Below are 23,439 nucleotides of genomic sequence, written 5' to 3'. Positions count from 1 at the left end.
ACTTTTTCTTTTATCGGCATTATTAGCCGGATCTTGACAGTACAGTAACAAGGACGGTGATTTATGGATTGACAGCGGAACAGAGCCTCTCATTGCGAACACTCTGCCACATCAGTCTACCTATGCTTAAATTTTTTCATCAATCGCTCTCAACTTCGTTTCTGGATTATGGATCTAACATTAACTTAACTGGTCCAATCCATCTCTAAAAAAAAAAAAAAAAAAACATTTATCAGCTGTTTGTAGGTAACAAACAAAAGTCCAGCTTTCGTAGCCCATAAATTGTATTAAAAAAGTGCAGTAAAACTTCGAAGAATACATTTTTCTTAATAACCCATGAATCTTATATCATTTTAAAAATCGCTTTCGGCTTGGAAGTAATGCGTTCGAAAATAATAATAACGAATTCTATTTGATGGGCAAGAAAGTGACTACTCTTACATTTATACAAAATTTAAAATTTCTTCTATATGTGCACATAGGAAAAAAAAATTAGTAAAGGTATTTATTTAAATGTTGTAAGATATACGTTAAAAGGTTTATGCAACAAGCTTTCTATTTTTAGGGATCGGGCTATTTAATAAGAAGTCAACGGAATACTTTATGCATTTAGTCTTGGATGCGACGATATATCGTAAAGAAAATCATATTATAAGGCCAGATATGGTTAATATGCTAATGGAGGCAAGAGGCATGTTAAAAAGTGACAACTTCAAATCACATAACCGCGAGTGGGACAATGCTTTTTATTTTTCTTTTCTGGTTTCGAGACAGCTGCCTCGTTACTATGTTTGACTGCCCATGAGGTTGTAGAAAAAACCGATGTTCAAGAAAAACTCTTACAGGAAATTCAGGTGTCGATCGATATTTGGATGGCAAACCCTTAACTTATGATGTAATACTGAATATGCATTACATGGATATGGTAGTTTTCGAGACATTACGCAAATGGAGGGTCGCCCCTCCAATGGATCAGGTGTGTACCGACGATATAACTTATGAGCTGAAAACCGGTCAAAAGTTGGAAATTGGAAAAAGTGACGCTATTTGGATACCTGCTCTTGGTACACATCGGGATCCTCAAGATTATGAAAATCCCAACAAATTTGACCCAGAACGTTTTAGGAGGATAATAAGGATAACATAAGACCATTTACATATATACCTTTTGTACCTACTGAAACAAGGAAAGAATTTTAAAAATATTGATTTTTGTGTAATCTGTCAATAATTGAGAAAAGTTTAATTTTCGGCAAAAAACAAGGCAAGCTTTTGTTGATATAAATAAGCTTAACATTAACTTATCCAAAATCCTCCCATTCTTATTCGATCTGGCACTATGAACACATTCTCGCTGTCTTCGGATAACAAAATGTATCTCAAACATTTCAATTGTACTTGAAATCATAGCTTTGATCAAATTATATCCGCATATTCAAACTTTTTTAATATTTATTTCAAATTTCGATAGATTGAATCGAAATAGTCACCACGCGTTCAAAAAAGTACACATTCCAAAAGCCTTAAAAAAAATGAAGTTAACACAAACGTTCAGGAAAAGAATGATAGCGGAAAAAAGGATGCAAGTCCAAAAAAGAAAACGTTAACTTTTCACTATGACCATGCTGATCGGTTTATCAAAGGGTAAGCTAGGTGTGTAAGTAATGCGTCAATGAATGTTTTTAATTTAGGTGAAATTTCTAAACATGGTTTATTAGTACAACTAGCCAATCTCCGTCTGAGCCAACGCTATCGTGAAGCCGTTATGCGGTGCTTACGTATACATCTGGTCAATAGCAACAGCGACAAATTCTGCAAAGCTTACCTGCTCAGCAACAACAGCATACACAAGTTGGTGGTAAGCGCTTCCCCGCTATGTAACCTTTGACGCATGAAGAGCTGCATAGACATGCTAACATGATTATGCAAAATGCTTTAATGAAACGACGAATTGAAGAACAGAATAATTTGGGTCTGAAAAAGCTGTTGAATGCTGCAGCAGTCCAACAACAACATATTTAGTAAACTATGCGTAATGCTAATATAGGAAATGTTGGTGCGCTACGTCAAGTAAATATTCAAGGTACATCTTATAATTTAATTGGCGGACATAGCTTAGAAACTTTGGAAAATATTTTCTATTATTCCAATGGTTTAGTAGATAACCCCAACAAGACTTCTTCTTTTCGAAATAAACTTAGAAATCATATTTTTGATGTGTATAGAAAAATTCAAAACTAAGTGAAAAAAAAATTGTGAAGAAATGTGCGTCTCGAAATATCTTCGAAGGATCGAAACTTATAGACGAAAATATGACAAATTATCGTTTTTTTCGGGGTTGTTTCAGTTCCTCATTTATGGTGGACGTGTACGTAGGCAAGTTGCAATCATTTTTTAACATTGAATTCCTAACTTCTAACTTCTTATGGCAAGTCGACAAAAAAAGCGAATGAAGATAATCCTTTTGATAGAAATAAGTTATGCCAAACGTTGGTTCTTCTAGAGTTGAAAAAATTATTTAATTAATTAACTTCTTAGTTGAGAGTTGTCTGCTGCTTGTACAACATATGCTACAAGTTATTTGGTTGGGATTGGGCAATTGTAAGACCTGTTTTTAAGTAAATTTGCGATTTCTGATAAATAGAAGAGAAAAGATCATCGTTGACAATCAATCCTTGGTATTATCCAAAAGCTACATATGAAAGTCAAGTCCATTTCATCTCTTAAATACAAAATATTTATATATGTAGGAGATCTGCCACGCATAGTAAGTTTCAGTTTTTTGTTTTATTTCGGACATGCTTGTTGTCCGATTAGCCGAATTTTTCAACGAACTTTTCTTTAACTCTTGAAAATTTCGTTGACACGGGCCCATTTTTAAATCTCATCAGTGGCTATCAAAAGGAGTACATTTAGCTAGTTTCATATTTGGATTTTAAGATTGGTCACTCCAAGTTAGGCTTGCCCGTATCGATATTGAATTTTACATGTATTTTGATTAGTGTGTAATTTCTCTCCGAAAAAACATGCTTATACTTTTGCACAGATACATATTATGAAATTGAAGTATGGTATAATTCAAATAAACATGTTCTAAAAACGAAGTGTATAAATCATTTAGAAAAAGTTTTCAATATGTGTAAAAAGTACACATAAAACGGATATAACAGTAACCGCTTTCAACTGACGGGATAACTTTTTCAAATAGTTTGTGTATCGTATCATCCAGATAATTGCTAGCGCGGGAACCACCACAAACAAGAATCAATTCCATAAGTTAAAATAAGTGACGATGTGAACATAGAAATTAATGAAGAACTTTCTACATTCAGAAAGGCAACAAAGCCGATCTGTACATATGTAAAATAAAAAAAATATTTTTCGAATATAAATTCAAATGCAAAGGAAAAAGTTTGTTTGTTAAAAAACATTCATTATTAAGAGTCATGCGTTACCGCTTCTGAAGCTTTTAGCCAGAAAGTTATTTCTTAAAAAAAATTCAATAAAATCATTCAACTTCTTTTCATCCGTTTGTATGTGCAAGGAACGGTGCGTATTTAAACAAAAGCCGGAGGAATTTCGATAAAAATAAACTAAAGAGATTTCAATGACAATGGAAAAAGCCAAAGAGATTTCGATGAATCTGGATGAATAGTTTGAGGAATTTCGATGAAAATGAAAAAAAGCTCAAAAAAATTCAAAATTCAATAACATAATTCAAAATTCCATACTCTCACATTATTCAAAATTCATACTCTCGCATTCAAAAGTATGAATTTTTGAATTATGTTATTGAATTTTGAATTGAATTATGTGAGAGTATAAATTTTTTTGAAGTTTCGTCCTGCTGTATGGAATTTTTTACTAAAAACTCAGACATATGAATGGATGCATATTTATTTATTTATTTTATTAATGAAATTTAAATAAAAAGTTATAATGCAAATTTTCTTATAAAATATATCACATATTGTTTGGTGTTTAAGCTCTGAATAAATAAGCTAAGCAAACAAAGGTCCACTTGGGTTGCTCAGCGTCTTGACTATTTAAAACAAACAGACGATCTAAATTAATCGCCATTGCGCAGTCTACTTCTCTGATTCCCAAATCCTTTTTTATCTGATTTGGGTCTGTCTGTTAATTGTATAAAAGAACGTTGACTCTTACACATTTGTCTATCCAAAGCATCCCTCTTCCCCCATGATTTAAACAATTAGCGGGGAACCGGCATATACGGCACAACTACGGCAGTTTGTCCTATTTTTGTGCGCAGATTATTAGTACTGCTTTTCAACAACATAATTTTGACATACCGCCGTTTTTCCCACACCTCTGAGCAACAAGGAATTTGATTCTGCCATCTCCGTATTAGCTAGAACGGATTAGGAGCCTTCGAACGAAACAGTTAACCAAAATAAGAAAGGATAGATTTATACCAGTTACAGGAACAATGTTTCGTTGAAATTTAGTCGAATTTCTTACAGAAAGGAATTTCATTACAAAGCCTAAAGCTGTTCTTAATGAGTTCGTTAATTTGTAATAAGTTCTTGAAGGAAAGCGGAGGTAAAGCAAAGTTTAAAAAATCTGACGCAAAAAAGCAAAGTCCCGAAAATGTTGAACGAAAAGTTGTGAGAAATTTGAAATCCAATATTATGGCAGAAAGGCCATAACGTTCTTTTTAGCATATGCTTGGCTTTTATTATACAATTAAGAGACATACACACAAAGCATAAGGAAATGTTTTTATATCTGTAAAAATATTCACTTCTTTTTTTTAATGATTCTTATTAGATTGAAAATCCTTATTTTTATTTAACTTTCACGTATTATTATTATTATTATAATTTTAGACTAATGAAATAAATTCTTAGACTAAAAAAAAGACATTGAGCACTAGCAGCACAATCGGCTCTAATATAAATAAATGTACATTAGATAATGAGCTTAGTAGTATTAATAAAGTAACGTATTGAATTTATGTTCGGTTCTGAAGCTGATTTTAGAATGTCCAAAGGGTTAGTCGCTCCAAATGCAATACTTCCAGCCAAGCAAAACTTAAAGCAGTCGCCGAGAATGTGCTTTGTAGTATGAATTTGTCCACAATCGCAGATTGGGGAGGAAGGCTTCTTTAAGATCCATTGGTGAGTTGAAATTGTATGACCAAGGCGAATTCTCGAAAATCAGTTGGATCTTGATTTTCTCAACATTTGTAGGATATAAAGGTGGAGTTAATTGAGGGTTAATAAAAGAGTAGTGCTGATGATGGCATTGTAGATTTCCTTCTGTAATTTTCTCTTTAACTTTTCCTCCGATGTATCTTTGAAGATCCAACTTTTCCATGACCCCATCCGTAACTAGAGGAGCAGAAACAGAATATTTAGCCGCTCGATCAAGCCGCTCATTTTCCAATAAACTGATATGATTAGGTACCCATGACATTTTAATTTTTCCGCGGATGTAGTAATAATATTCCTTAATTTGTTGATGGTGCTCCATCTCGAAGACGAAGAATTCCGTATAGCTTGTAAAAGTGTCAGTAACAATGACGGTTTTGAGTTTGTTTTTATGGGAAAGGTTCGCAGCGTGACGGATAGCTCTGGCTTCGGTTATGAAAGTTTAAGTACTTTCGTGAAATATCTGATTGAGAAGAACTTGTCCTGATGCATCTACCGGGGCACAAGCAGGAGGCAGACCAGAAGATTTTGAGCCGTCTGTGTACAAAAGATTCCAACCGGTACTCTCCAGTACTTGGGTTTTTTCAGCTATTAGATTCCTGAAGACGTAATTTTGAGTATCTTCTTTCTTGTGCATAGACAGCGAGATGTCAAAAGAGCAGTCTTTCAAAATCCAAGGAGGTTTAACACCAAACGATAGTCAATTGCAGATGGTGGCTTTGGGTTTTCTTCGCAATAACAATCTTCCTCACGTCATCACCGAGAATAGATTTGTTTGAACTAAGGAGCTTGGGGACTATTTTAGCTTTTAACTCATACAGTCTATTTCCTAAAGTTGGGAGACCAGTTTCAATTGTAATATTATTTATGGGCGTCGTTCGAAAAGCATAACAACTTGCTCTGACGGCTTGATGATAGACCGGTTTAAGGATGTTGATATTAGATTTGCAGCTATTGCCATAAATTATCAAAGCATAGTCAATCTTGCTTAACACAAGCATTTTGGTAAGATAAGCAATAGTGTTAATGTGCGCATGGCTTCTCCAAGCAACGTACTGTATGAAATTCACCCTTGTTAAAATAGAATTTTTTAACCGAAGACAGTGCGCTTTCCAACGATGCTTGTTAAATGTTTTATGGAAAGAGTAACCTACATCTTTAATACATCCGCAGTATATTTATCAAAATGTGGAGGTCAAAGAGTGCATTTATTTCAACTGCCCCAAAAACTTTTTCTTACAATACACTTAAGTGCCAGATTTCCTCGTTAAGAGCTTTGGATACTTTTTGTCACACTTCTTCGACCATATTATGTATTTTTAATAATTTCCTTTTGCTTCTTCAGTAAGGGCAAAACATTTAAACCTACGGCATCCATCCATCAAAAACTCGTTATTAGAACATACTTGCAAGGCTTCTCGAGCTGACACGAAGAAAACTCCCTCTGCGGCCTCCTTTTCGTTTGTAATTTTTAACTTCTTGTTAAGAAAGTCTACGCAACGTTCAGTGTGGTGTGATTTTACCTACATTGAAAAACCAAAGTAAAATATCTTTAATCTAGAGGCTATTACAAAATTGTTTTAATTGACATGAAAATGTATCCTCAGGATCTTTATACGCGGACAGCGAACAAGCTGCCACAGCGTGGACGTTACGAGATTAAAGAACGTCACCAATTTCTTATAGATTTCTTGGCGAAACTAAAAGAAAGATAACAGCAATGTAAGAAGAAGAAAAAAATTGTTAATAGAAGAAGTCACATGAGATCGTACAGAAATTTATAGATCGATTATGATTCGTTGAATGTTTCTGAATATCAGAATTTGTTTTTAAATAAAACTTTCTGAAATTCTTAAATACCGTCGAATAGTTATTTTCATACCGAATATTTTGTCGTCGTCGATTGCAAGGATTTCATTTTTACATGCTATATGTGTTTTCGCATGTGTTTCACATGTGCATATGTATATATATATATATATATATATGAATATATGAATGAAAGTAAATAATAACGCTTTCACAGATCTAAAGTTGCCAGAGCATAATTATATTATATTGTTTTTAATCAGATGAAATGACTGAGTCTACGGCCACCTAGTTTTCTTGACTTTAAAAAACATTTACTAAGAGTACGTAAAGTGACGAATCTCCTAGGCTTCCTTTTTCAACCATCCTATTGAATGATTACTTCACCTAAAGACCTTGGATTCTAATAAACTCGGTAAGAAAGCAAACTTTAATTTCGAAATTTCGAAACACATTCATTAAACAAGTTTTAAAATGAAAGGTAAAAAAAATTTTTAACATTCGCTAAACATCTTAAAATAAATACGCATTTATACGTCATGTATATTTCTAGCAAAGCCGTATTATGTTCTCAAGAAATTATAAAATCCGCTAGAAGCCCTTTATTCGATAGGTAGACAAGCAGGCATGTGCACAACAATTTGCATTTTTTCCTTCACAGCTTTATTGTGTGAGCAAGACGAAAAATTGTCAAAAAAAGTGTACACAAAGAGTCGAAAAAAAACATTTTTTTTTTAAATCTTTTCAATTGTCAAAAAAGGGTATACAAAGAGTCAAAAAAAAACCATTTTTTTAAAAATTAAAAAATGGAATCAAATAAAGTCAATAAAAAAGGTGAAGGAAGTCACTCAGTCGCTTTAAAAAAAAGTATGGGTCGATACGAAGATGAAATAATGTCCTTAGAGCATTGCCGGCCTTATGCGCGAACAACAATAACCAATTTTGACAAGCTCGCAAAAATTTACGTCTTGTCATGAATTGTTGTCACTGTCTGCTGCTGAGTTATCGACAAGTGGATATGAATTTCATATCTCTGATGAAGAGTTAATCGAATGTTGCAATAAAGCGGAAGATACGATGAAAGAAGTAAAAAACATAGACGCTCCGGAAGAAAAAGAAACAATTGTGGATATAGTATTTGAGGACTCTCCAGAAGGAGGAGATGACAAAAAAAAACAATTGTCGATATAATATTTGAGGACTTTTCTACATCGCCTTTTAATAGTCCTGTAGTATCACCCGAGAGGAAAGGAATTTGGAACGGTCCCCTTTATATGTACTACGGGAAAAACCCAAGAAAAACTACAGCCGTGAATTTAGAGAAAAGGCAAAATTGGCTCTTTTGTACGATTCTACGCCAGAAAGTAAGTGGCTCTTTATAGGCTTTTTTTAACAACCCTAACTTTGTACATTCTTTTTAGGAAAAGCTTCAGATCGAGGTTCTTACGATATCGAAAAAGAGGACACTTACAATTTTTCAGCTTTGGTGCCATCCAATCAGTTTAAAACTGAGATAAGTAACAATTATGATTGGGATGAATATGACGATGACATTTTTGCTTCCATAAGCAATCAAGAAATCCTACATCAAGACCTGAAGATGAATAATTCATTTTCCATTAATAATTTTGTCCATACGTCTAAGTTCCTAGTAAATAAGCAGATAACCCAGGGTATGATATTCACATTCTATTATGCTTATTATTTTATTATTATTATATTGATTGGCTTTAAAGGTAACCAAAGAAACAAGAGCTTCGTGCTGAGAGAAACTAATGTTGCATTAGGACTGCAAAAAGCTAGCAGAGAACGGCCGGAGTTGGGAGTAGATAAAGACGCAGTTGGCCAGAATGAAATTTTTATTGAAAACGAATCGGAAGAAGTGAGAAGTATAGTGAATCGAGATGAAGTGGGCAAGGTGAATAATCCGGAAAGTTCGCTTGTTTCTGCTGGTATTGAAACAGCGAATGGTAAAAAATCTCCATATCGAAAAAAAGCCAAATATCCGTACAAAATATTCTAAGAGAATTTCAAGACAATTTGCAAGAAACGAATTATGAAACTGAACTAAAAGACATAAAAGCTCGGATGTCGATGAAAAGTATTAAAAGTATGGAGTCCAAGTTTGGAAAAAATATAAACAGCAGTGCGCAAATAGCCAACGAAACAGGCTTTCAAGCGATGTGCGAAAAAGGCAAAGAAGAAAGAATCAACGAATATCCCAGCAGCAGCAAATTGTCAGCAGCTGGTCCAATGCTGTGTCGTAAAAAGTATTTGTTATCATTAAATCCAAAATATAGTTATAGGCCAACCCCCCAACTTTGTGAGACACCGAATAGAAACACACGACAAACCGAGACTATGACACCAGAATTAGGGGAGTTTATTAATAATGCTGTTAAAAAAAGTACACCAGGCGTCAATAGACCAAAGAGGGGGCGGCTCTCGGGCTTAAGACGTACTGGCATTAGTCCAAAGAAATAAATACTACTTTATATTACATTGTGTAAGAGCAACGGAAGTCTTTTTTCAATTCAAAAACGTCTTGATATCTTTTTTCATTTAAATCAGTTTTGCTATTTTTTCGCATTTTATTTAATTAACGACATTTCGATGTATTTTACTTATCCTTGTTTTCTTGTATCTTTTTGCTCTTCAAACACTTATATAGTTATAGCTTTTTTAGTGTTTATTCATATTCATTCCACATAAGAATGCAGTTATTAATAAATAAAAACAAAAAAAATATATACTCATGGAATATTATTCGATTTCAAATTTTTGTGGATTTATCTGCTGTAGTTTATAAATAATGAACAAGGAACGCAATTTTTAACGTCACATTGTAGGCGTGTCCTTCGAACGATATGCGTCATTTTCAATGCCAGCCTCTGCCCAGTAATTCCCAATGCTTCTGCCAGCTTCATTTTTGTGGCCAAGAGACAAACAAAGGTCACATAGAAGGGCAGACAGCCAGCCGGACGTACATAAATCGATTTATAATTAAAAGCTGATCAGGAATGTATACACTCTCAAGTTTCCCTCTTGCAAACGCATCATTCTATGATGGACAGAAAATCACAAATGAGCCTTTCTCTTCGCCTCTCCGTCTGTCCGTTTGTACTTTTGTCCGTCTATCTGCCAGCCCGTCCGTCCAATGTCTGCCCATATAAATTTGTGTTCAAGCTCTAGGTCGCAATAGGCACGGTAAAACTCTACGACCGGTTTTGATTTATCTATAAATTCAATGATATTTGGCCAGCGTATATAACCTTTATCAATAAGTTCCTGAACAGATGTCGGTAATCCTGAGAAATTAGAATCCTAAAAAAAAAAAATTAAAATAAGTACATATTTTTTCATTTTCACATTTTGTTTTATCTCCGTACCACTATCAAAAGAAGTATTTAGGATGGCAATGCTTTTCAATTCTGCTATTTTTTTTTTAATAACTATGTGTTTTCACATATACAATGAAAGCTGATAACGGTTTCTGCAAATTAACAAAAATTTTGCAGACGTGCACTTCTTTCTCTCTTTCATGCAATCGGTCATTTCAATTCTGACCGCGGATAAAATAAAATCGTCAAATAAGAAATAAAAAAGTTCTTTTTTAATATATAAAATTTTTTCAAAAATTAAATGAATAAATGGCCGTTTTAACTGTTACTAATGTAAGTTTTCATATGCCGCATCTACTAAAGGAATTGAATAATTAAATGAAACCTATCTTTCAGCCATGGTCTGATAAGATGTAATAAGTAAGGAATGGTCAATCACGCTTTTCTAGTCTGAAACGCAACGCATTATCAAAACAACTACAACAAGATTAAGTTTTTTTTTTGTGCTTGAAGTGCTTGAAATATAATATATTAGTTTGGGGAAAAAGAAATCCATTATTTTTATATGAACTTCAGGACTTTATTTAACATACTTCGGATTGTCCGATTTGGGTCATATATGCACCTTTTTGTTGTATGATTTGTTGCCATTTTAAAGGTAACTTCAAAATGCCTCTTTCATAGAAGTCCTGGTCTCTATTTGCAAAAAACTCTAGTAGTCGATTTTCACAATCCTCCCTACATTCCAATTTTTTATCATTAAAGAAATTTTGCAATGCAAGAAAAAGATGATAATCGCTTGGTGCCAAGTCCGGACTGTATGGCGGATGCATTAAAACTTCCCAACCAAGCTCCCGAAGTTTCTGGCGAATCGCTGTAGATGTGTGTGGCCTAGCGTTGTCCTGGTGGAACACGACACCTCTCCTGTTGGCCAATTCTGGCCGTTTCTGGTCAATCGCTATCTTCAAACGGTCCAGTTGTTGACAGTAGAGGTCAGAATTTAGCGTTTGGCCATATGGAAGCAACTCATAATAAATAATCCCCTTCCAGTCCCACCAAATGCATGGCAAAACCTTCCTGGCCGTTTGAGGTGCTTCACCGCTCTTTGACCACGATCGTTTTCACACAGGGTTATCGTATGTGATCCATTTCTCATCTCCAGTCACCATCCGTTTAAGAAATGGGTCTGTCTCATTCCGTTTGGCCAAGGCTTCGCAGATAGAAATTCGATCCATCATGTTTTTTTCTGTTAATTGGTGTGGCACCCAAACATCGAGCTTCTTTCTGAATCCAGCTTTGTGTAAATGGTTTAAAACTGTTTTATGGTCGATTTTTAGCTCCTGGGCGATGTTACGACTGCTAACATGCCGGTCAACTTCGATCATTTCTCCGATTTTATCGACATTTTCGACGACCGGCCTACCTGTGCGAGGTGCATCTTTAACATCAAAAATTCCTGAACGGAATCTACGAAACCAAAATTGCACATAATTGGCTGTTACAGTATCGGAACCATAAACACCATTCACAATTTTAGCCGCCTGGCTTGCATTTTCGCCTTTGTCAAAGAAAAACTGTAAAATGTACCGAATTTTCTCTTTGCTCACTTCCATTTTTAACACGCTGTAACTCACAACTGAATGCACCAAACAAAAAACAGCAGAAGAATTTTTTTTACTGCGAAATGTCACCTTTCCAACGAGCATAAATCTGAAATTGTTTGATCGATACTTTACGATAAATCTATCAGTGCAGCCATCTACCGAAAAAATAATGGATTTCTTTTTCCCCAAACTAATATATGACCAGCAAGAGGAAGACCGGTATTTTCACAACAATACGATGGCCTAAATATATGACCAGCAAGACGAAGACCGATTTTCACAGCAAGCCGAGTTAAGGGTGTGAAGTTATATTTAAATATACTTAGCAAAGATACAAACCAAAGAACATTTACAGAGCTCTGTCAGCCATTAACCGAATTCTCTTAAACGAAAATAAACCTGCACGCAACCAAATGGTTGTTTATATATTGAAAATAAACCTACAAGCAACCAAATGGTTGGAAATGAAAAATGTTTGGATTTAGCACAGCAATAATAATAGCAATAATAATACAAAAGATGTGTTTAACTTGTGTTAAAAAGAAAGAATGACGTTACATTAATGGAAGGTTTGATGACCCTAGGATACTTTCTACGATTGAAGCGCAGGACAGTTAACGTTTCGTGGATATGCTTTGTGATTTGGTAATAAATAATTTCGAAGGAGAGATATGTACTGACGAATAACTGTAACAGTGTAACATATGGAATGTTCACGTTCTGCTATTCGCACCATCCATAAAAATCTATTTATATCGTCACCAGAATAACCGATAACACCACCAAATATAACTAAAACATAATGGACGTCCAGCATTGTCATTATTTCATAGGCTTTTTCTTCGGTTGAAGACATACAAACATTGCCGACTTAAAGATTTAATGCGTCACATCGAATGGGCGGCCAATCAAGATCATACCGATGACGATTGCATTCTTGTAGCGATTTTATCACATGGCGAGTTGGGATATATTTACGCAAAAGACACTCAATACAAATTAGATAACATTTGGACTTACTTCACAGCCCGAAATTGTCCCAGCTTAGCAGGGAAACCGAAAATATGAGTTAAATAATGTTATTATGGAATTTTTACATTTTTTCAGTATTTGTATTTTTTATAAATAAAATTGTTACGAAAAGAGGAAATATACTCCGACGATTTTTACAACCATTTGCAAATAAATGTGGTCTTTTTATATATAATTGTTTTAGTTCAAATGATTACTTCGGGTTTGCAAATTATCTATACGCAGGTTACTCAACATGAACAATACTTTTTACATTATATTAAAAATTAAATATTTTTCTTAAAGGATCAAGTGGCTTTTATCCAACATTTGCTATACTATGTCGAAAGAGCTTATCGTACGCCAGGTTAAAAGTAAGGAAACGTTTTATTTTTGGCCACGGTATTACCAAAAATTTAGCTGAATGGACGATAATAGAACCAGATCAAAAGCAGTGTTTTGGTAATTGAAAGAACGATATCCGGTGGTCGGTTGTTGGCGCTGGTCTATCTTACTGTCTAGCACGCATGCGGATATATTTATACAATTTCTTACGTGCCATCGAATTTAATGAAGCTAATGTTAATTCGATCCAAATTCTATTACTAAACCTTTTACTTTGCCATTAAAGTAAAATGTAGAGAATAATAAATTATGTTATGAGTAAATTAAGTTTTTGAAGTGTTTAATTACATTTTGGAGTTTTTGATGAATTTGGCGCAATAACGGGAATTTTACGATCGATTTTTTAAAAACAAACCTTATAGCACACCGAACACAGACATCTGTGGCGGGATTGCCATAGAAACCGTAACCAGAGCGACACATCGGTTGCATTGGGCTTGATTCATGTTTCATTTCTATTTGTGGTTGCCTCTATTCGCTGTAGTTTTTGTCTATTTTGTCTTTTCCAAAGATTTCGCACAAAGTAGCTAATTCAAGTTGGTAGTGTTCTTACGGTATTGGTATTTTTTTAAAATAGTTGTGTTTATAATCACTTAAATAGTCAAGGATTTTGCAAAGTGTAAGCAGAAAATAACTTCAAAATAAACTTTAAAGTGAGTGTTCGGTGATGATGAGGTTCACGATGAAAATGGAATTAATTTTAAAAAAATTTTGTGGATGAACGGTAGGTTAGAGATTTTCTTTCTTGACGGATCAACGATGGAATAGCTTCAGGCTCAACACTCAAATCTAGACAACAATTAGGTATACATGCTGCGCAAGCACCAGTACAAGCGTATTATAATGGCGGCAGCGACGAATACCGAGGCAACATCAGCAGAAATTTATCCATCGGCAATATCGCCCACACTTTCATCGAGCATTAATATTCGCCCAATAGCATCAAAGAGAAAATGTTCGCTAATCTTCCTTAACATTATGGATATCTTTGGTTAATTTTTACATATATATTTATAAGTGGTTTGAGTGAAAGACTTCATGCTGAAAGATAAAGAAAATGACAATTTCTTGGTGAGAATTTTTTAAATCTTTTTTTTAATTGTATCAAAAAACATATTTATTTTCCCTCAAACACAGTCTGAAAAATTGAATTATTTAAATGTGGAAATGCAATGCGTATTTATTAGGACTTGCAAGGCAGTGTCAAAAGGCAAGGCTGCATCTGGCATCTGGCGGTTGAGGAAAAGACAATGCACCGCTGGAAGTGTAACACGTAAAAGGCCAAGTGCATTCGACATAAGCTCTCTTCTGACATTTTGCATAAAAAATGCACATCAGCTTGTAATAAAATACGACAATGATCAAATTTTAAAATGGGAATAAAATATTTTCCTTAGTGTCGTTGAAGGGTTAAGTTCCTTTTACAAGGGCTACTCATTTCGCATGTTTAATTTCGCACACAACCCTCTTTCAAAATGGAAAACAACATAACCGCAAAGAAAGTCGAACCTATGAAAGTCCGCACGCTACTGTGACTGCGCATTCCGCGTCAACACGTTGATCTCTAGAGTTTATCGCTCCAAGGCAAACACCACATTAGTAAACAAATATATCTTGGAAAGGACAAGACATTTTCTGGTCGCGTATAAATGTTGTTTAATACTTTGCTAAATATCTTTACAAAAAGGAAAAAAAGTAATTTATTTCCATTTTTTTTTATAGCGTCCAGTTGGAAATTACCTTCTCAAGTGAATTGGTGACCTGTAATAAACGACAACTCAAACCTCTAGTTTCTAATATTACAATTAAGGAATGACAAGTTGTCCTGCGTTGATAGCACGGCTGGTGCGAAATTTTTTAATTATGGGAACTAATCTGATGAGAATTGATTTGATGGATGGGATTAGAGAACTGCTCCAACTGCTCGTTCACGCTACCCATCACTTCCATTATGTATTTATCTTCTTGCCCAACTTGCTCCATCAATTCCTGAGGGAACATCATATATATTTAAAAATTTTGAATTCGGAAACTCAATGCTTGGTAATTTCGCAAATAACACATTTTCGATTTCTTTATAGCCGCAGTCGACTTTCCAATGCTGAGCATGACTGCAATAAAAAGGCCTGATAGCGAAAATTCTTAATACAGAAAAGAGAGAAAGAGATAGATAGAGATAGATAGATAGAGAGAGAGAAAGAGAGAGAGCGAGCGAGTGAGTAAGAGAGAAAATAGTATTACATTGTTAGGAGCCTACGTACACCGAAGACGAGGATTGTTCGGTATTCTTCCGTCTTCGTAACTTTTTTCAAGTTGAAGTAGCCGCAACCATATAGGATATCCTCGGTCCGAGAATATTTTGCTTTTTCATTTGTGTACACTTCGTCGAAGTGTACCTGTACAACCTTGTCGTGAGGACTTAACCTCCCTAAGACCTCTCTCAGCGCCTCGATGCCTACTAAGTCTTAAACTACTTCAACTTCCTGGTCTTCATCTTCGTTTGCAGCAGGTTCAAGGCATCGATTCTTCTCCCTCCGCACTGCTTCCGCCGACGTTGTTGGTCCTTCATCGAATATCCAACTGGTCGCAGGTTTTCGCTATACGGAACAAATATCTGAAAGACAGCGACATTGAAGTATCCAATGTGGAGCGTGATTCTCACCGCCGCAATGTTATTATTAAAAAAATGAATTGTAATATATTGTTTTTCAAAATTTGGTATTATTTGATATTTATAATGAAAATAACTTGTTAAACAAATACAGTCTATGGAATCTTAAATATTCGAAATTATTCGATCTTTTTGATACATGCAACAAACGCTTAGATATTACTGATTTATTGATTATTCTAAAAAGAAGGGACAATTTTGTAGGAAATTGTTGGTCAAGTTTGTTTAAATAATAAATCGTATGCATTGAAATCTATATACGAAAAGTCAGGATAGATTTCTGATCGTTTGCTTCAATGTTTATGGGATGAGAAACATATCTGGTCAATTCGTTTCAGAATCCGAAGTTGATCAAGCCCATGTAAATGCAAATGCCTTCATTTGCAACAAAAGAACAGCCTTTGTTTGTTGGTATGTATAAATTTTGAAATATAAGTCTTTCCGTCTCATTTGACAAGTGCAACCAAATTGATTATATAAATCGGTACACTATCGTCTAAGAGATATTTTGGTTATGAAGGCTTCAGTGCGTAAGATTTCTAAGGAAATTCTGTAATTGCTGTAGGCAATTGCTGGAGTGGTGACTTTTTTAGTATTTTTTTAAAGCAACTCATTACTTATACATGCATTCGCAATACTTCCTCCCTCGGGATATTCTTCTTCTTTTTTACAAATAGGCTTGAGATATTTTCTTGATTTTTTATTATTTTCCCTTGTACCCAATTATTTGTTAACCAAAAAAATAATTACATACATTTGTTTTTGCAATCAGTTGAACTTTCTATCAAATCAATATAAAAAAAGTTTTATCGACAACTTTAGGGGTTGACGATGTAAGCAGGAGGCAATGAAGTAGGCTGTGATCGCCAAGAGAATTTAATCATATCGCCAAATCCTCTCTCTCAGTTACGTCATATCTGGCGACAACAAAATTTCTGTCGCTGGGAACAAATTCGCATTAATATTAAGTAAAAACTAAATAAAGTTACCGCAAATCTGCTTTCAGACCTGAATTTGCAAAAAAGCAGCTGCAAAAGAAAAATATAAACAATTATTAGACAATGAACTATTAATTCAAAAATTTAAGAAAATAAAAAAAAAATGAAGACATAGCTTTTCCGACCAAGTATTATTGTCGACTAAATTAGTACGATCAGCCATACCGGCAACCTGATAACCATATATTGTATAAAACTATTCAGGAGACGTACAAGGGGAGATAAATGCTTATTTTTTATACATTTATATATACAAGATTATATATTATATTTCCATAACCAAAATCCAACCAAGACATAACTCGGGCATCGTCTGCATTACTAGTTACCCATGTGCAATGTACCGCAAATGTCATTAGAATCATTGAAATTACCAATATTACGAAAGTTTTCAAATTAGAACCGATTCCTGTGCCGGTTTCGTGTTGCTGGGCATCATGTTTCGGTCGATGTTTTAATTTTCCAGCCTAAAAGTGAGAATTTTTCATATCAACGAAACAAAAATCAAATAAATTAATAAAAATTTACTTTGTCATATAAAGTTTTCTTCTCGGTAGAGTTTTCTTCATCTTCGGTGAGCGTTGTGTTTGGTTTTGTATTATCCTCACGTAAATAAACATCCAATAACGTTGAAAATGCAACGCCGGCCAACATACAAACAACCGGTGTTATAGTTAACATTAAACGCAAAATGCACTGCACTAATTGCATAAAGACAAAGACTCGTATGTCATTGATTTTGTTGATACAATACCAAACACTAACCGGAAACGAGCAGATCAAAATGTCCAGATTGAAGAAAAATGAGAACCGAGTAGTAGGTTGATGCTTCGATACGGCATCAATAATTGGTATATGGATCTTATGGTAGCCAGTGCCCCTAGAGAATAGAAGTGTCCACTCCATTGAGCAATAACTCCCAACATAGTAAGACCGACAACTGCTGTAAATACTAATGCAGCTGCCAGCTTTATCTTCATTATCCACATGGTCTTCTTCTTTTTTTTTTTTTTTTTTTTTTGTTTGTTTAGAGATGGATTGGACCAGTTAAGTTAATGTTAGATCCATAATCCAGAAACGAAGTTGAGAGCGATTGATGAAAAAATTTAAGCATAGGTGGACTGACGTGGCAGAGTGTTCGCAATGAGAGGCTCTGTTCCGCTGTCAATCCATAAATCACCGTCCTTGTTACTGTACTGTCAAGATCCGGCTAATAATGCCGATAAAAGAAAATGTGTAGGCGATTCGTGATTGTAATAGAAATACTAAATGTAAAATTAGAATGAAAACTCAGCTGATTTGATAAAGGCAGTCAGTTGCTTCAAATGCCTAAAGTTACCAGCACGAAAAATTTCATATAGATTGTTATACAGGTTAAATATACTGAAAGATTGTCTAAGGATGTCAAACCTCCTGCACTCAAAAATAAGGTGCTCGGCAGACTCAGTAATATTGCAATCCTCACAGATGTCAGAGGAGGAGACTTTGATCATTTTAAAATAGACCTTGTCGTAGGTGTGATTACTCATAAGACGGTGAAGAACTTTAAATTCCCATGTTGTGAATTTTCCTTTAGGTAGAAGCGTGGGTGTCAAAAAAGGGTAAATTTTGTAGAACAGCCGGTCACTTTTTTCTCTAGCTAAAACATGATACTCATCTTTCCATTCTTTTATGATGAGTTTTTTGACTAGCAGAAAAGCTTCGCTGGGGGGGTAGTTTATGGACAAAACTGTACCATCGAACCTAGCTTGACGAGCATGGAAGTCAGCTTTTTCATTGATACTAAGACCGCAGTGACCTGGGATCCAGATGATGTGGCATTTTTCAATACTTGGGTCTTTTAAAAGGTTGTAGATATCGAAGACATACTTATTGAATGGGTCTTTGTTCTTGATTAAAATTAGAGCAGATTTGCTGTCAGAGAAAACTACAAATTTTTTCAGCTTAATTTCAGATGCGTGGATGATTGCTTGTCTGATGGCCAGAAGTTCAATGAAAGTGGATGATAGTTCTTGTAGAACTTTAAATTTTCCTATAAGTAAGTTTGGGTATTCAATAATTGAAAAACTAGAGATGTCCGAATTGATAGATCCATCCGTTGCGTATATTTTGAAGTTATTTTCGACGAAGTGGTTAAGTTTTTGCAGACAAGCGATTCGAAGACAAGACCCTGATCGATTTTTTTTTGAGTTGGTGATTGAATTAAGTAAGTTTAATTCAACTACGCATTTATCATGAATAATATTATTCCAGGAGGGTATTGAGTTAACTTTATTGAAGATGTTACTGAATTTTTTGAAGCAGTTAGAGTAACTACTGATGACATGATTGTGTCTGGAAGCGACCTCGTCAAAGAAGGCAGATTTGAAGATTTTTACCTTGAGAAGCTCTTTTGCAGTTACAAGATAAATTCTCTTAGCAACGGGGAGTTCATAAGAGATGGAACGTAAAATTGATGTTGGTGTTGAGGGGGACAAACCGGTACAACGTCTTAGGATTGAGTGTTGAAAGGTTTGTATTTTTTTTAATGTATACGCAGGAGCGTTACACGATGTAGAGTAGGGATATTCAATTTTGGATCTAACAATAGATTTGTAAACGTTTAATGCTTTCCTAGGTGGGAGTCCGGTGTGAATGTTGGTCAGAAGTTTGATGACATTTGAGCCTGTGTTGCAATTTTCGAGGCTATCCTTGTAATGCTCATGCGTGGTTAAACTTGAGTTGATTATTCTGCCCAAAAATTTAAAAGAGGAAGACGGACTGATTTTTATACCATTGATTGTAATGTAAAAAATTTTTTTGGGACCCTTAGCAAAGCGAACGACTTTTGATTTTTCCGGGTTGAAAGTTAGATTTAAGTCTGCACAAAGTTTGTGAAAAAGATTGGCTTTAGTGTCGAGGTTACGGACTGCTTCCATTAATGATTTTCCAACAGAGATGATGAGGAAATCGTCAGCATATTGAAATAAATGGGTAGAATTGTCCTGTAATTGATGTAAACCGGCTGTGTATAAATTGAAGAGAACTGGGCTGAGACAGCTACCTTGAGGTAAGCCTCCACAAACTTCGACTGTATGTGAATCTAATACGAGAGTTCTCGAGGAAAGAAAGTTGAGAACCCAATGCCTATTTTGTGTCGGGATTTTAAAATCAGATAGAATTTGGTCCAGTTTCGCTAAGTTTACACAGTCGTAAGCTTTATTAATGTCTAAGCAAAGCATGACTACCTGGTTCCCATTTGCTTTTTCATTTGCAATTGTGAAAAGGACTTCATTAAGGCACATACCGGTGGAGATATTTTTTTGGTAAGCAAAGGACCTTGACGGGAGAAGGTGTGAGTGATTCAGGAATTTTGTTAGTCTTTCTTTAATCATTTGGTTGGTAATTTTTAGAAGAACAGGCAAGAGGAATATGGGTCTGATGTTGGTGAATATTTCAAGATCTTTTCCGGGTTTAGGAATGGGCACTATTTTAATTGTACGCCAAACGGTGGGAAACGAGTTGGTCATCCAGCGCTCATTTATAGCAGATAGCAGGGTTAGAAGGCTTGGCATGGGAAGGACCTTTATCATTTCATATTTGATTCCGTCATGGCCTGCTGCTGTGGACTTCTTTTTCGACTTAAGGACGTGCATGAGTTCATCAAGGGAGAATGGAGAGATGTTTTCCATCCGAGAGTTAAGTAAGGAAGTTTGGAGACCACATGTCGAGGGAACTTGAGCTTTCAGCCATTCAAGGTAGGATTTGTTGTTGAGATCATCCCAAATGGGGTGCTTGTATTTCTTTTTTGTGGTGCGATGACCATTTAAAAATTTCCAGAATGGCTTTGTATTGCTATTTGAGCGTAGTTCTTCGATAACGAGGGCTCGATGGCATCTTTTGGCTTTTCTAGTTGATTTCTTCCATTCTTTTTGTGATAACTTGAAATCTTCAAAATTAGAAATATTGGGGTATTTGGAAAATTTTTGTTTAGCAGCCTGTAATCTACGGAATTGTGAAGTGAGCAGCTCGTTCCACCAAGGCTTTGGTGAGTAGGAATTCGAGATTTGGATGTCGGATTTGGCGTTAATTATTTCTTGTTGAAATGAGCACTGGATAGATTCGACCTGTGGCTCAAGACATACGTGAATAAGATTATTTAGGAGTTTTTTCCTCGAGATAAAGTCATTTATCTTGTACGAGGTAATAGAGGTGGCATTAAAGAGAATAGGAAGGTGGTGGCTATTTCCCAGGAAAATTTCTTTTTTAACCTCCCGTTTGAATGTGAGATGGGTTGCGTTAGTGAAAGTAAGATCCAACACGCTACCACAATTGTTGGTCGTAGAGTGAAAATAGGTTGGTGAATTATCATTCAGACAATAGAAGTTACTAGCTTTAATGATTTCTTGCAAGGCTTTGCATTTATTGTTTGACACGGAGTCACCAAAGCAAGGGTGTCTTGCATTGAAATCTCCTGCAATTATGACATTGTGGAAACTATTGAGCATATCACTGAGACGATTAAAGTCATCCCGGAAAGATTGAATGGGGATGTTGGCCTGAAATAGCAAGCAGCAATGACGATATTAGGTTTTAGACAAGAGGTTTTGATAATGACTATGTCAGCAGTCGATTTAAATGGGATTTGTTTGAAGGATATGCCTTTTCTGGCAAGGATGGCAACACCTCCATAGCCGTCACTTCTACATTTATAAGCGGAGTTGTAATTTGAGATTTTGAGATCGGAAATTTTTTCATCAGACAGAAAGATTTCACTCAAGATGGCGAAATCAGTACGGTTGGAATTTATGAAAAAATCAAGAGAATGGGCATTACGCCTGAAGCTTTGTATGTTATACTGTAGGAAGGACGTCATGAGAAATGTTAGAACATGATAGGGCCGACCCAGATGTACCTTGTTTTAAAAGATCAAATTTTGATTTAAGGGAACTTATTTCTGTTTGGATGGTTTTAAGCATGTCTTCTTGAGAAGAGATGGAGAGAATCCTGAAAATCTTTTCCAGAATTATCTCCATTTCAGTGGATTTATGGTTATTGACGAAAGTATGCTTTTCAGGGGGCGGGGTAGGTCTTTTTGGCTCCTGCGACTTGTTACTGTGAGTCGAGGGCGTCTTGAGAGACATTCTGTGCAAGGACTTGGGAATACTTGTTTTATTTTTTAAAACTGCATTGAAGTTTTTGTTAATTAAAATATTATTTGTATCAATAGTAGGGTCTCTGATATTGTTAGGAGCATTGCTGTCCTTCATTGCTGGGAAGTTTACGTCATAGTTTTCAAGTAAATTGTATGGGTTGTTAGAGAATTTCTCTTTGTATTCTCTAAAAGATAAATTCTGGATGGTTAAAATTTTTTTTAAATTTTCCTCTTTCTTTCTTTTTGGACACTCTCGAAATGTTACGTTGTGGTCCAGCGACCCGCAACCTAGACATTTGATTGAGAGGCATGAGTCCTTAGGACAGGCCGGTGACTTGCCACAGTTCAGGCATCTGCTTTCCTTACTTTTGCAGAATTTGGCGATGTGACCAAATCGGCCGCAATTATAGCAGAGCCTGACGGAAGGAATGAAGTAGTCAACTGGAATATTGCAATAGTTGAATTTTATACTCTTGGGAATTAGTTTACCCTTGAAACCAATTTTTAGGCTGTTTGTTGGGATGAACATTTCTCTGTCTGCAGGGTCTCTTCTGAGGATTCTTGTAACAGAAATGATTTCAATATCAGAGGTAGCTGAGTTGAGAAAGTCCTCTTCCTTAATTGAAGGTGGAATGTTTTTTACGATCCCAAATTTTTCTGTGAAAATTCTAGGGATGTAGGCCTTGCAAGACTTTGGACCAAAATCATTGTTTATTATGAAGTTGTTGGCATCAACCGCAGTAGCAAAACCAAGTTTGGCTTTGTTATTGCTGATGGTTTTGATATTAATCAAACCATCCAATTTGAGATCTTTGATGTGTTCGAAAAAAAATAAATCTGAGTTAAGGCGAAAAGGTTTCTCTAGGTTATTGTTGCATACTTCAATGAATACGTAGCACTCACCGGTCGTGTCGTCACTATAACGATTTGGACTAGTTGGGTCAGAGCTCTTTCCTTTTATGGGACTACTATTATTGTTACTGTTCACAGAGCTGTCTTTATTGGGAGGCCTATTCCTAGAGGGAGCGATCGGGGACTTTAAGGAGGTGATATTGACATCCTCAGTCAAGTCTTTTACAGATGAATTGTTCTTATCAGAGATGATCTTTTTGAGACCTTCGTTCTGGGCTGTGATTCTTCTTTTAAGTGAACCCTTGCTATGCGTGATTCGAACAAAATTTTCGAAATCATCATCGTTTGATAACATGTTTGAGAGCCTCACCCCCTTGAGGGGCAGGCGACTTTTAGGTTTCGTGCTAGATTAAAGGCAAGAGAAAAGGATCAACTGACTT

General features: G+C 35.3%; 1 protein-coding gene, 2 long non-coding RNA genes and 1 pseudogene across 5 annotated transcripts; 3 read left to right on the top strand and 1 right to left on the bottom strand.

Moving 5' to 3' along the window:
- The first annotated feature begins 534 nt into the window (after window positions 1-534).
- Window positions 535-1,440, top strand: LOC119643628 (annotated as a pseudogene).
- Window positions 1,441-10,629: 9,189 nt separating this feature from the next.
- LOC119643629 lies at window positions 10,630-12,407 on the top strand. The gene is made up of 3 exons (XR_005248356.1): window positions 10,630-10,657; window positions 10,721-10,744; window positions 12,134-12,407. It is a non-coding gene; the product is annotated as an uncharacterized LOC119643629 (long non-coding RNA).
- Window positions 12,408-14,096: 1,689 nt separating this feature from the next.
- On the top strand, window positions 14,097-16,743 carry LOC119643632. The gene is made up of 3 exons (XR_005248357.1): window positions 14,097-14,415; window positions 14,482-14,685; window positions 14,742-16,743. It is a non-coding gene; the product is annotated as an uncharacterized LOC119643632 (long non-coding RNA).
- A 10-nt stretch (window positions 16,744-16,753) lies between these two features.
- On the bottom strand, window positions 16,754-18,035 carry LOC119643630 (dolichyl-diphosphooligosaccharide--protein glycosyltransferase subunit STT3B-like). 3 transcript variants are annotated; one of them, XM_038043006.1, is made up of 3 exons: window positions 17,542-18,035; window positions 17,388-17,480; window positions 16,754-17,043 (listed from the first exon to the last, which is right to left on the bottom strand). In XM_038043006.1, exons 1-3 carry the CDS (start codon window positions 17,917-17,919, stop codon window positions 16,927-16,929), a joined length of 588 nt encoding a protein of 195 aa, XP_037898934.1. In that variant the 5' UTR covers window positions 17,920-18,035; the 3' UTR covers window positions 16,754-16,926. The 3 variants fall into 3 exon arrangements, with proteins under 3 accessions (XP_037898934.1, XP_037898935.1, XP_037898933.1); XM_038043007.1 differs by lacking the exon at window positions 16,754-17,043 and having other exon boundaries at window positions 17,051-17,480; window positions 17,542-17,714; window positions 17,779-18,035; XM_038043005.1 differs by lacking the exon at window positions 16,754-17,043 and having other exon boundaries at window positions 17,051-17,480.
- Between the last annotated feature and the right edge of the window lie 5,404 nt (window positions 18,036-23,439).

Source organism: Glossina fuscipes, unplaced genomic scaffold (assembly GCF_014805625.2).
Source record: "Glossina fuscipes isolate IAEA_lab_2018 unplaced genomic scaffold, Yale_Gfus_2 61469, whole genome shotgun sequence".
Classification (NCBI taxonomy): domain Eukaryota; kingdom Metazoa; phylum Arthropoda; class Insecta; order Diptera; family Glossinidae; genus Glossina; species Glossina fuscipes.
This window is presented reverse-complemented; position numbering and strand designations above follow the sequence as displayed.